Source organism: Staurois parvus, unplaced genomic scaffold, assembly GCF_062004578.1.
Source record: "Staurois parvus isolate SC_StPar_1 unplaced genomic scaffold, SC_StPar_1.0 ptg000011l, whole genome shotgun sequence".
NCBI classification, from domain to species: Eukaryota; Metazoa; Chordata; class Amphibia; order Anura; family Ranidae; genus Staurois; species Staurois parvus.
Genome location: NW_028317807.1, coordinates 28,408,124 through 28,422,106, shown reverse-complemented (window position 1 = coordinate 28,422,106; position 13,983 = coordinate 28,408,124). Strand labels below are relative to the sequence as shown.

The 13,983-nt window shown below is 36.7% G+C and overlaps 1 protein-coding gene across 21 annotated transcripts in view; it reads right to left on the bottom strand.

Annotated features, from left to right (window-relative positions):
* The window catches only part of MAP2 (microtubule associated protein 2), a 297,262-nt gene that overhangs the window by 47,433 nt on the left and 235,846 nt on the right, over positions 1 to 13,983 (bottom strand). For 12 of the 21 annotated variants that reach the window (XM_089671950.1, XM_089671989.1, XM_089671981.1 and 9 more), the window contains 2 exons: positions 6,333 to 6,410; positions 3,966 to 4,199 (listed from right to left, as the gene is read on the bottom strand). In XM_089671950.1, the coding sequence (XP_089528076.1) occupies positions 3,966 to 4,199; positions 6,333 to 6,410 (312 nt within the window). The remainder of the gene's footprint in view (positions 1 to 3,965; positions 4,200 to 6,332; positions 6,411 to 13,983) is intronic. The other 9 variants (XM_089672022.1, XM_089672063.1, XM_089672069.1 and 6 more) reach the window with 1 other exon arrangement.

Genomic DNA, 13,983 nt, shown 5'->3' with positions numbered 1-13,983 from the left:
TTTGGGGAGGAATTTTGAACAAAGATGCTATGAAAGGAAACAGTTTAATTAGGCAAGGCATCGCCATACCGGTCCATTTAACACACACGCATCATTGCACGTTATGTCATGTGTTATTGAGTGTTGTGTTAAAACAGCACATTAATTTGGTAATGCACCACAATGCACAGCAGTGTGTTACTATGTGTTGTGGTGTGTTGCTTTGCAGGTACTTTCCCTTAGGCTGGCCATACAGTATACAATTTTCTTGTACAAATTTCCTTTAGATTTACCAAAACCGTATAATATAGGTCAAACCTAAACACTTTCAACTTGTATGCAATCAGACAGGCATTTGCACTAAATTGTTGAAGGTAAATCTAAAGGGAATTTAATAAGAAAATTGTATAATGTATAGCCAGCATTAGTGGCTCACGATGTCAGTGAGAAATAAAGGCACTGTAACACAATAATGCTGGTACAGTGTGCTACCATGTGTTGTGGCAAAGCATACATTATCGTAATAAGGATAGCATCAGAGGGTCTTCACTCATTATTTTCTGACCTGGCACAATAGAAATTTTGCACTATTTCTGCTTTTTAAAACTTTCTAACAAAATTTGCAAGAAAATTAACTGGAGCGCTGAATGCGGCATCAAACATACAGCACTCTAGCACTTCCTAGTGGCAGGGGCTCAAAGCTGACAGAAACTAGAACAGAAACAACAACAAATACACTTTCTTGGGGAGAATTTAGAAAATTCTAATGCTTTTTTATGGTTGTCTCTGTCTTCTTCTTCTGGTGAGCTCAATGAAGTCACATGTAATATTAAAAATCCAAGCTAAAAACTAAAAACAGTGGCTAGGGATGGGCTTTAGATGCTTTTATTTTAAGCTGTTTGTTAAATAACATTCGACTGTGGTCTTTCTTAACAAAGCAATCCACCTACATGTTTTAGTTAAATTTAATTTAAAGAAAAATTGCCTCAAAGCTACTATGAAAGAAAATAATGCAGTTTCCATAGTAACATTTAGGTGATGCAATTTAAAAGATTGTACAAAGTAAATCAAGCATTTGTATTGCATTGCACTGTGTTGCATTGACAGTAAGGACAATGTGACTGAAGACTTTAATCTCTCTTCGACTATCCAATTTTAATTTGGAAGAATCCAATCCCAAGTTTGGAACTTGTCTTTGAACGTATGATCTCAGTAATATTGGATTTACAGTATATGCTATTAATCAGGTTACAGTGCATCTGTAAATACATGACAAACAGTACAGAGAGTATCAAAACAACATAAGCGATTCACATTGCAGGATTTCTCTGCTGACACAGTACTCCGAAGACCTATTTGAAAAATGTGTTACTGGGTAACCATTTCTAGAATTGTTTCCCAGGTATAGAAAGTATAGCACCTTTTAAATTGTATTATTCCCTGTTGTAAAAAGAGTAACATTTAATTCACCATAGAAAAAAAAAAACATTTCTTAGGTACAAGCCAGCACTGCCTCTTCCTTAATACTTTGTTTCTGGTAACTTGTCAAATGACACAGCAAATAAAATAGAAATATGTATAGGTAGCTTTCAGCTACCTCCTGAGGTCAGTTATCAACATTTAAAATGTAATGTTCAATTTGGTCCAAAGCTTTTTCAATAAAGAGGAGAGAGGAGAAACAACCTGTCCAACATAGACTGAAACAGCAATAAATACATATTTAATAAATGGGGAAAGGTAACAGTAGAACCTTTTTAATATTTATATTGCATGTGTCCCCACTGAGATTTCCTATTGTCCCTTGCGCCTGACATGCTGTATGTCATAGTGTGACAGGGTATCACTGGAAGAGGAAACGAGGGGAAGTCTCCCCTGCAGTTCTAACCCACTCCAGGCAAAGTAAGAAAACAGGATAAAGTTGGACTTTATGAACATTCAAGTATTTAAGAGTGTGTGTTTATTTATTTTATAATTGGATTTGGATTTTTAATGCTGATATATATGAATATATGTATGCTGAACATTGCATTGATGTCTACAATGCATACAAATATAAAAATTATACGTTTTCTTTCTAAAAACATATTCTCTTCTCCATTGTACTCCATGTTCCCCTACACTAATTTCCAGATTTTTTTCTTGCTCAAAAAAATATTTAGTCACAGATCTTAAAAAAAACCCAAAAAGCACCAACAAAACACAGTTTGTTTATGAAGTAGCGATTAAGATTTTGAGGTCTTTAACCTGGGTTTTCTGGAAGATACGGCATGGCTGGAAGATAAAAAAGTTCAAAAATCAGTGCCTCTTATATAAAAAAAAGTAAATGCTTGTAAACCTCAGCTTAATTCTTGGACTAGAGTAACTATTTCTGAAATCTGAAGTCTGTTGGGTTCCGCAATTGTTTTATGTCAACAAAAAATTAGTTTGGCAGTCATTAATAAATCTTTGGAAATTAATAGGATGATTAGAACATGTTGGTACATACATCTGTAAAAAGCTCACAAATGACTGCTATCAGCCTGTACATGGTCAGTACCATATAACAGGCCATAGAGGCACAACATACGATCTTGCCTGCTGTCTCAGTTGCTAAACTAAATTTTTTGCACCTGTTGTCCAGAAGGGATGTGGAGTCTGGGTTTTCTGGCAATTATGTTATGAAATCTACAACAAACCACAAAACATTTTACAGGTAGCTTTCAAATTGCTTCTATTTTGCTGGAATTTTAACATGTGTCTTAGGGTAGGTGACACAGAAAATTAAGAAGAGAAGATATTTAAAGAAAGTGTTGTCTAAAGTGATAATGGTATTATATACGCATATATACTTAAGTATTTAATCCCATTGGAAGCAGATGTTCCCTTCCCTATCTTTTTAAATGCGTTATTTAAAGGGAACTTGTCAAGATAGAAATACACACTCTTTCATTGCTGAGTTATGGGTTACCACTCTACAATTAGTCAAAGCAGAATTACTATGACAACCCCTGGGAATGCACCTTTAAAACAAGTTAACTTGGGAGCTTCCATATCATGACAGCTTCCATTTAACACATAAAGGGTTACATATCCCATTTAACTTGACAAAGGCCAATTCTATTTCTGTTACTTAATCTGGCATCTGGTTTATCAATCTTACGAATGTACCATTTAAAATGTTCTTATTCCCCATAGCACCCAATAAGATTCTGTTAGCCTTTTTATGCACAGCAGATCAAGATATAAAAGGAAGCAATGAATCTTAATGGTTGCTATGGGCAACAAAAGCCCATCTCGCCCTTAAGTTTTTTTGTAATAAATTAAATTAGGTGTGTCATAAATCTATTGGAATGGTTCTGTTAAGACATCATATATTTAATAATACATAAATGACCACATACAGAAGAAAAGAAACAACAAAACTACACATTTATCAAGGCAAGAAAAAAGAATGCTAACTTATAGCACAGCTTTATAATGGGCAGCCGCAGACTGCAATGAATGGAAGAAGACATGCTTTAAAGAAGAAAACGGTAATTATTAAAAAAAAAAAAAAAAAATCAAGAGACAACATAAACAAAATAAACAAAAAGAAAATCAAACATTAACAAATGAAATATAAAATCAAGTTGGGAAACTGAGCCTCTATGTAAAAAAAAAAGTTAGAACTAACGTAGGAATTTAATAAATGAATAAAAAAATAAAACAGAGAGGTATATAGTCATCAGCAATGTGACTGGCAAACACGTCTAACATGGCAGAAGAAAGACTAACACGAAGCAACAGCTTAGCAGCAAAGCATGTTTGTATCATGGCAAAGTAACCTGAAATCAGCTACTGAGGTAGGAAACGCTTTGTGCTGTCCATGACAGACAACAAACTGCAGTCAGCTTAGGAAAACAGCAAAGCCAATAAACATGGCAACACATAAGAATGAAACAGCCTCAGATGAGCGTTTAAGTTGGATTCAGGGAGCAAATAACATGCACAGCATACACAGGACACACCTTCCTCTGGTAAGGAAGGCATTACAACAGCAGAGGATTCTGCTTCACTTTTTGTAATGCTTTTTCCATCTGCTATTTCGCATACAACACTTTCCTCTTGGTGTTGTGTGTCATCAGATCCTGAATCTGATTGGACCTGGCTGAGCCCCAAGTTGGAGGACTCAGTTGGCCTGCTTTCTCCCCCCTGAGCTTTCTCGTCTTCTTTCTCAGTCACAGGACCCTTAACTCTCTCTTCTTTGGAGTTGAAAAACAAGATGACATGGAGAGAACAAATAAGACATTCATAGGAGAGTTATGAATAGAACACCTTATTAAATGAAATATTTTGGAAAAATAAAAGAATTACATATATATTTGTAGCATTGACCTGACTAGTTTTGGCACATACCTTGTCTCTGAATTGTAATCTGCCATTGTTATTGTGTAGTAAAAATGGATATGACTTGCAATACTAAGGACAATAATTGACTGGGCATTTACTGTTATACAACTGATCTTCAGTGCCTGGGAATTTCTATTAAAGTGCATTACATTTAATTTAATATTTTTCTTCAGTCAACTTGCTGATGCACTTGGAAATATATGTTGCAGTACATTTCATTTATTTTAATCTTTTTTTAAATTAACTTGTCAGTGAACTAGGTAATTTATGTTTCATTACCTATTATAAAATGGTTTGGGAATATTTGATGATGAAATTATCTATATCAAGTCTCTCTTTAACTTCTTGTACACATTCTAACACTGAAAATAGGACTTGATTATCAAAATGCATTTTATTTTATTAAATGAACATATATGCCTATAATAAGTATCGGTTTAGTTTCATCTACATTGTGTGGAAGAGGTACTACACGAGAAGAGATAGATTAGCTACACGAACACAATTTACTCTTAGCCTACTGAAGCTGTATTCACTTCAAATACCCAGTCGTGCAGGTGAATTGAAAAAATATTATTTGGATGACTGAAGTGGACAGGGCTTTAAACCACTGGGCCACAAAACCATTCCACTCCTTTAGAAAAGAAACACTCAAGGGGCTGCTTCTCACACTTGCAAAGGTTGTCCCTTACAGAATAATTTGGTGTGCTCCACATCGGTAGCCTAAAGGCACATAATATGTCAAATTGAAGCTTAGTTATTACATTCAAAAATACAGTTACCATAGGCCAAACTTCTTAATTTAATGCAGCTAAATATTAGAATGTAGAAATCTAGATAGCAACTTATATTGACCCTATCGAAATAAAAAGATTGCACATGCCACGTACCTGTAAAGAAGAAACAAAATAATTACCTCTCCTGTCACTCGTGCCACTGAATACCATTCTGATCCTGAGAAATGGACCCACAAAGCCCACTAGGAAGCCACCAGTTTCAAAAATGTCCCTTGAGTCCCCCACAGCTCTCACTGATTTCTCCACTTGATTTTCACTTCATTACAGGACATAGTAGTGACATGGGGGTGGTGGTCAACAAGAGGAACCAGAGAGCTGCAGAGGACTCAGGAGATCAACACCCTCCGAAGTGTGGGTTTGCCAGCAAACTTCATGGAACGATTTCTCAGTATCAAAATGGCCAGCAGAAAAGCTCTGTATTCTGTTTTTTCCTTTACAGTTAAGTGGTTTGCTGAAACTTTTGACTTATGTGACAGGATCTTTTTATATATGAAAAGAGTAATCGGCTTTCCAGTAAAGCTGGACAACAATTTGTATCTGAGTGCAATGGGGAAAAAGAGAATTCCACTGTTTAATGACAATTATTTTAAAAATAGCATAAAAAGTTAGGGGAGATGCTACCTCTTAAAAGAGACCCCACTTTTTCTGCAGTCAGCTATTCATCCATTACCTTAGGTTAAATCAACCTTAGGGATGTATATTAAATCAGCCCTAAATGAGAATTAGACTTATTATTATTATTATTATTATTATTATTAATAAAAGAATTCCATTTATTTTCCCAAAATCCCTCCTTATGGAGTGTACTTTTCATAATTTCATTTCAAATACTAAGAAAGTCCTACAAAATAATAAGAGTTATCCAAGAAGAATATGACTAAAATGTGATTTCAAAAATAAACCATAAGAGCAATCTAGATTATATCCAGTAAAATATGATTTAATATTATTTGATGATTCCCAACTGCAAAGTATGCAAGTGAACTGCAGTGTACAACATGGATATGGAAATGGTAAATATATATATGGGTGAAAGATACCTTGTAGGTATGTACTAGTAATAGTTTAGGTTTATTACCATGAGATCACGATAAATTTAAGTTTCAGAATTACTTCTGTGTTTTGTACATTTTGCATAGTGTATCACATTCAAATTCCCAAAGGACCAATTCCATAACAGGGCCTTACCTTCCTCCACCGTTCCCATCTGTTCTGAAGCCGGTGAAGGAGGAGGGGAAGGAGGCAGATTGGTTGTATCTTCTACAGCTAGGATTTAAAGAAAGGTAAAGTAGGTCAATGAGATGCAGGACTCTATGAAGAATAAGGCATGTAAAAACATATATAATCTCTGCATATACAGAATGTAGAACAGGGATACCAACTAGGATCATAGTATTTGCAGAATGATTTAGCAATATGCTCTGATAAAAAATTAGTTGCATATACTTTGCAATTTTACTTAAAGTGATATTAACCTCTTCCATACGGGCACTTTTACACCCTTCCTGCCCAGGCCAATTTTCAGGTTTCAGCGCTCTCACACTTTGAATGACAATTGCGCGGTCATACAACATTGTACCCAAACTAAAATTTTATAATTTTCTTCGCACAACTAGAGCTTTCTTTTGGTGGTATTTAATCACCACTGTGGTTTTTATTTTTTGCTAAATTAACAAAAAAAGACCGAAAACTTTGAAAAAAAAACACGTTTTTCTTTGTTTCTGTTCTAAAAGTTTGCAAATAAATAATTGTTCTTCATAAATTTAGGCCAAGATGTATTCTGCTACATGTCTTTGGTGAAAATAACCCAAATTAGGATGTATTTTTTAGTTTGTAGGAAAGTTATAGAGTTCACAAACTATGGGATATATCTGAATATTGATCAATCCTGAAATACTGACAGCCAATCTAATTTCTTGAGGTCCAAGAATGTCAGAACAGTACAGATATCCTCCAAATGACCCCATTTTGCAGATTAGACAGTCCGACGTACTTCATAAGAGGCATGGTGAGTTTTTTGAAGTTGTATTTTTTTTGTCATAATTTTTCGGAAAATTAAAAAATTAAAAAAATTATTTTCACAATTTTTTTTACATACTGTCACCAGTGCAGTACAGCGTCATCATATAACTGGCATGGCAGTGCTCAGGGACACTGACTGGTGACAGTATGAAAAAAAAGATTACAATTTTTATTTTTTTTTTTTTTTTTCTTAAATTTTTTTTTTTTTTTAAGATTTGTTTTTTCATATTTAACTATGACCAAAGTAGTACAATATTACCATAGTAACATTGTACTACTTTGGGGAAGTGATCTATATTTTTTTTATTTTTTTTTACACAATTTGCTTATAGCAAAGAATTACTTTGCTATAAGCAAGCATTTACCTGAATGACATCGATTCATTCAGGGTTTTTTTTTTTTTGTGCTTAGCGGTGATATGGCCACGGCTAATCACATGACACAGCTGGGCTGTGATTGGCCCAGTTTGTGTATGTGATCGCTGTGATCATTCACAGCTAGACACACTAGTATACAATGAATGGCATGAATGAAGCCATTCACTGTATACAACTGTCATGTGACCTGCTGTGATTGGTCACAGCAGGTCACATGGTTTTGGCAACAAGGCCGGTATTCAGATCTGTCATCGGCTGTCTCCGAGGTACAGGGTCGGTGACAGATCGCACCGCTGTGATCATTCACAGCTAGACACACTAGTATACAATGGATGGCATGAATGAAGCCATCCATTGTATACAACTGTCATGTGACCTGCTGTGATTGGTCACAGCAGGTCACATGGTTTTGGCAACAACGCCGATATTCAGATCTGTCATCGGCTGTGTCCGAGGTACACGGCCGGTGACAGATCGCACCGCTGTGCAGCTCTGCAGGCGCGCAAACTGCACATGCCCGAAAGGACGCCATATGGCCTGGAAAGGTAAGGGCTTTTGCTGGCCGCCATTCGGCCATAGGCCAGGCGGAAAGAGGTTAAAGGCATTTTTTTTAAAAATAACAATCATGTCATTCTTACCCACTCTTTGCAATGGTTTTGCACAGAAAATGTTTTTTTACCTTCATGCATAGAATGCATGAAGGTCAAACCCCTGAGCCTTTATAACTGCTTTAAGTTACATTAATCCTTAGAAAAAATATTTTTATAATATTTTGGGTGGACATAAAGGTAAAATTAGTTATTTAATTATACAAACCGCATGAAAAACAATTAATATTGTTTTGGATTAAGGATTGTACAGGCTGCCTCTGATCAAAAATTGTGCTTACTTTTTGTTATACATCTGGTGTTAGACCTATTAACTGCAACTGAAAATCTAAAACCAGATGCAAGTATGACCAGTTGAGAATTTCAAAGAAGGGGCATGTAATGGCAATCGAAATGTTTGTGAAGAGTGCCACCTAGAATTAAAGTTACACTAAATGATATCCTTATTTTTCAAAAATAATTCATACACATCCACTGCTAAATTTCTCTGTAATCTATGTTTCACTAAATATTTTCCTACTATGTTTTTGTCTCCCTGTAACATTCTCCCTGATTTCCAAAATCTCTCCTTTTCCCCCTAACCTCCTCTTTCTTGAACTAAGCAGTGGACATTACTCTGCAGTACACACTACAAATCCCATAGTCCATAGTTCCTGCTCCATTTTGGGAATGAGAAAGAGAGAGTGGCTACATTATTACTTACAGTACTTACCATGAAGAACAAACATAGCCACCCCCTAATTGGATTTTGGATTATAGCAGCAAAAAAGAAATGAGGAGATTTGGAGGAGAATGAGAACAATAGGAAGAGCATTTTTCAGTTAAGAATACATATTTGAATAGAATATATTTTTAAACCCGAGTTTAGTGTCACTTTAAACATACTGGGGGAGATTTACTAAAGCTGGTTCACTCAGAATCTGGTGCCGCTGTGCATGGTAGCCAATCAGCTTCTAACCTCAGCTTGTTCAGTTAAGCTTTAGCAATAAAACCTGTGAACTGATTGGTTTCTATGCAGAAGTCCATGAGATTCTGAGTGAACCAGCTTTAGTAAATAAACCCCACTGTGTCTGTTTATGACTCTACTGTAGTAAACTCCTTTGAGGGCAGAAATTAATATGAACGTTATGTAATATGTATAGATATAGAAAAGAACAGCACTATATACTGTATATGAGAAAATAATTGATTCAACATTGTGGAAACACATGCAATAGAATGTGAGAAGCAACAATCTTCCAGTGTGATGACAACAGCGTAAGTTGGAATTTCACCTCCATTTTGGAAATATTTCCTTTTATTTCCAAAAAAGGAAGTGAAGAGAAATCTGCCCAGGTGAACAGAAGCAAACAAGAAATGGGAAGATTTTAAACATTCCCTATTAAAGAAAACCTAAATGAAAGGTTTGGCTTATACTTTAATTGTATTCATTACTTAAACATGAAGAATTGTATTGTACTTTTGTAGGCAAAGCATTTAAGTTGTTGTTAAGTGATCTGAAATATGAAAATGATTTCATTATTTTTCAGGAATAAATTACAGTGATGTTTACTATGTGATAATCAAACTTGCAAAAATTCAAATTCTGTCTATTTCTTGAACTGATGATGTTTAACGTATTTAAAGTGTATGCAAATACTAACTGTTAAACACAAACACAGTAGGTATCATCTATTTACATCTATTCATCTTTTACATTTAACAGCAGTATCAATAGGAAAATAAGCAAAGAAATACCATTTTGGTGGCTTTTAGTGGCCATCACGCAACCCCTTAGTCCCACAGTTCAGAGGGTGGGGAGACTGCAAAGGACACTTTCAGCTATCACTGACATGGGAACCCCAAACACATTCTTGGGTTATATGTGAAGATGCACAGGAGCCACTGTCTATAACTTAGATTATGGATGGATAGATGAGGGCAAGGTCCTCCACTGACATCACAGGTCCTAGGAGACCTTTAGCTATATGAAAGCCCCAAATACATTTTCAGACTAAAGGCGGAGATGTGCAGGAGTCCCTGGCACTAAAACTGTGGAGGGGCTGGATGGGGAGCTTGAAAGCTGCAATCTAACTTTGGAAATACAGCCATTCCTTGCATAGGAATAGTTTGCTGTAATACCCAAGTCAGAAGAATGGGCAAAAACTGAACAAGCTAGGACTGATCTGCTTCAATGCCTATTATGGTCAGTGACAAACTAGAAGGACGTATTTGCTCAGAGGACTGGCAAGATCACCAGGTATTTTATGACTTTAGAAGATCCTAGAGATTGCAGAGCTTGCTCTGAGATTAGACATGGAATAAGAGAAATAGTCCCTATATTTTGTAGATAAAATAATTTTTAGCAGGGGCTTCCTGAGACCCGAAAATTACTTCAAAGGTTCCTATAGTGTATATAGTGTAAAAGGTTGAGAAAGCCTGTGCTAGGAAGATAAACCACCTGACAGTTACTTGTATCTCTTGAGGACTCTCTTGTGCTTGAGTTCTTAGGTCCGCGCTCCTGCTGTGGCACTATGTGTGTTCCCAATCACCCTGTTGGACTTTTTTCAAATGTATTTTATTTAATAGAAAACACAACAGGAGGGGCTGGAACAAAGGTGGGTTAAAACTTTTAAAACTCACATGTCAACAGGAACAAAGTTGGTATTCATGGGAGTAAAATCCTGATTAAACCAAGGTATATAAACCAGGGCCTACACTTATATTCTGGGGCAGACTGACATTTTAAAGCATATTTCCACTCTTGCAGTCAAATTGGGATAATACATACCTAATATTTGTTACATGTCCCCATTCACATAGCATAACTTAAAAAAAAGTTTAAAAATTGCATCTTACCATCATTAACCCAGCCTGCACTGTGCAGGCAGATCTTCATTATCCATGGTAACTAAATTTGAATATTGTCTGTTCTAACAAAGATTTAAAGCTGGCCATCCATTTCAGCAGAGACCTGCCACATTTCAATTCATATGTGGCCACTGTGGCAGAACACAGTTGATCTACCAATTGACTTCTCTTCATCTGCCCTGTCAGACTCTAGCTGCTTGATCGGCAGTGCAGGTCATAGACTGCGGTGCTGATCTGTGTATTCTGACAGGGTGGAAGTCCCCCATCCACCTCAAATATGTGGATGGGGGAATAAGGTCAGTTTCCTTCATTCACCTCACTGTTTGAACTAAAAAACTCACTAATGTGTGGGCAGCTTGAAGGTTAGGGAACTGGGCTTCTTGCATTATATGTTAATGAGGACAGACTTAGGGAAGATTTGCTCTGACATTGCTCAAAAAACCTTGCAGTAAGCCATGACACCTTCCCCTGAGAAACATTCAAAATATTAGAAATATATAAAAAAAAATTTGTATGATGTGTGAATGGGAACACATAACAAACATATATTGTGTTGCAGATTTCACAAATTTGACTGCAAAAATGGAAAAATGCATTAAGTTAAATGATGTTTATCCTTAAGACCTGGAAAAAAGTACCTTTAAGAAAGTGTATTCACTTTTTGCAATGATGTTTTAAAAATGCAGTGCTTACAAGTGCTCACAGCTTACATTTAAGCACCCAAAACATTACATTACAGAACCCAAAACCTCCAATTCAAACCTAAAACATAAATATATAGTTATACATACAAAACCTCATTGTAAGCTACCTAGAGCCTTCCTCTTACAGAAGACTCCAGTTTGAAGAAACTGTCATTTCATATCATATTAAACAGTCTCGCTTTCCATTGCATGCTTCCTCTCAGGCAAGCTGTCTAGAACCATTACTGCTTTCCTGTTCAGCAATCTGGCTACTGGAAGCACCTATGTAAAATTTTGTAAAGTGTGTCACCAATTTAGTCGCTCCTTATGTGGGTGGAGTTTTAATAAATTCCTCTTCTCCCCTGGGAGTCTATAAAATTTAAAATGGTTTATTTTGGACTTACCAGGTAATTGGTCAGTAAGGATTCCAAGCTCAAAGTACATATTCCAAATTCCTAAACATCAAGAGTTGCCCAGACGTCACTACCCCAAAGCAACCAATTAAATTCAAGCTCTCATTTATCTACAACTTACTTGATGCCAACAACCATAAACCTGCTTTGTTGATATTTATTTTATTTTTACAAAGTACTGTGTATAAATGTATATATACTATATTGCCAAAATTATTGGAACACCCCTCCAAATCATTGGATTCAGGTGTTCCAATCACCTCCATGGCTACAGGTGTATAAAATCAAGCACCTAGGCATGCAGACTGCTTCTACAAACATTTGTGAAAGAATGGGTCACTCTCAGGAGCTCAGTGATAGTTTGCCACCTGTGCAATAAATCCATCTGTGAAATTTCCTTGCTACTAAATATTCCATGGTCAACTGTTAGTAGTATAACAAGGTAGAAGCAACTGGGAACAACAGCAACTCAGCCACAAAGTGGAAGCCAAGTAGAATGACAGAGCGAGGTTAGTGCATGCTGAAGCGCACAGTGCGCAGTGAGTCAATAGTTAAAGACCTCCAAACTTCTTGTGGCCTTCAGATTAGCACAACAACAGCATGTAGAGAGCTTCATGGAATGGGTTTTCATTGCTGCGCAGCTGCATCCCAGCCTTACATCACCAAGTGCAATGTAAAGTATAGGACGCAGTGATGTAAAGCACGCTGCCACTGAGCTCTTGAGCAGTGGAGACGTGTTCTCTGGAGTGACGAATCACACTTCTCTGTCTGGCAATCCGAAGGACGTGTCTGGGTTTGGCAGTTGTCAGGAGAACAGTACTTGCCTGACTGCATTGTGCCAAGTGTAAAGTTTTGTGGAGGGGGGATTATGGTGTGGGGATGTTTTTCTAGGGTTGGGCTTGGCCCCTTAGTTCCAAGGTGTCTTAAGTCTTAGTCTTAAGGCGTCAGCATACCAAGACATTCTGGACAATTTCATGCTCCTAACTTTGTGGGAACAGTTTCGGGATAGCCCCTTCCTGTTCCAACATGACTGCGCACCAGTGCACAAAACAAGGTCTATAAAGACGTGGATGAGCGATTTTGGGGTGGAGAAACTTGACTGGCCTGCACAGAGGCCTGACTTCAACCCAATAGAACACTTTTGGGATGAATTAGAGTGGAGACTGTGAGCCAGGCCTTCTCGTCCGACATCAGTGCTTGACCTCACAAATGTTCTTCCGGAAGAATGGTCAAACATTCCCATAGACACACTCCTAAACCTTGTAGACAGCCTTCCCAGAAGAGTTGAAGCTGTTATAGCTGTAGAGGGTGGGCCAACTCAATATTGAACCCTACTGACTAAGACTGGGATGCCATTAAAGTTCATGTGCGTGTAAAGGCAGGTGTCCCAATGCTTTTGGCAATATAGTGTATGTGCAACTAACTTTATGTATCATACTCTGGTGCTTGTGTGTGTGTATATATATATATATATATATATATACTTCTCAAAAACATTAAAGGAACACTTTGAAAGCACATCAGATCTCAATGGGTAAAAATATCATGCTAGATATTTGCACCCGCCCAAAGAAAAAAAAAACTCTAGCAATACGCACTAAACTGAGCATGAGCAGAGTGACTCCTAGAGCTCTGTACTATCAATGATTGAACTGGGGACAGTAGAAGAAGGAGAGGATTAGAGAAGACAGCCTTTTTACACAATGTGGAGGATTACCCCTTAGGTTCCACAGTGAGTATAACAAGTATGATGCTTTACTGCATATACATACTGATTTTTCTGTTGTGGCTTTAGTAACACTTTAAATTAAATTAAAAATAAATAAATAAATATATATGCTTAAAAAAATATTAAAGGATCACTTTGAAAACACATCAGATCTCAA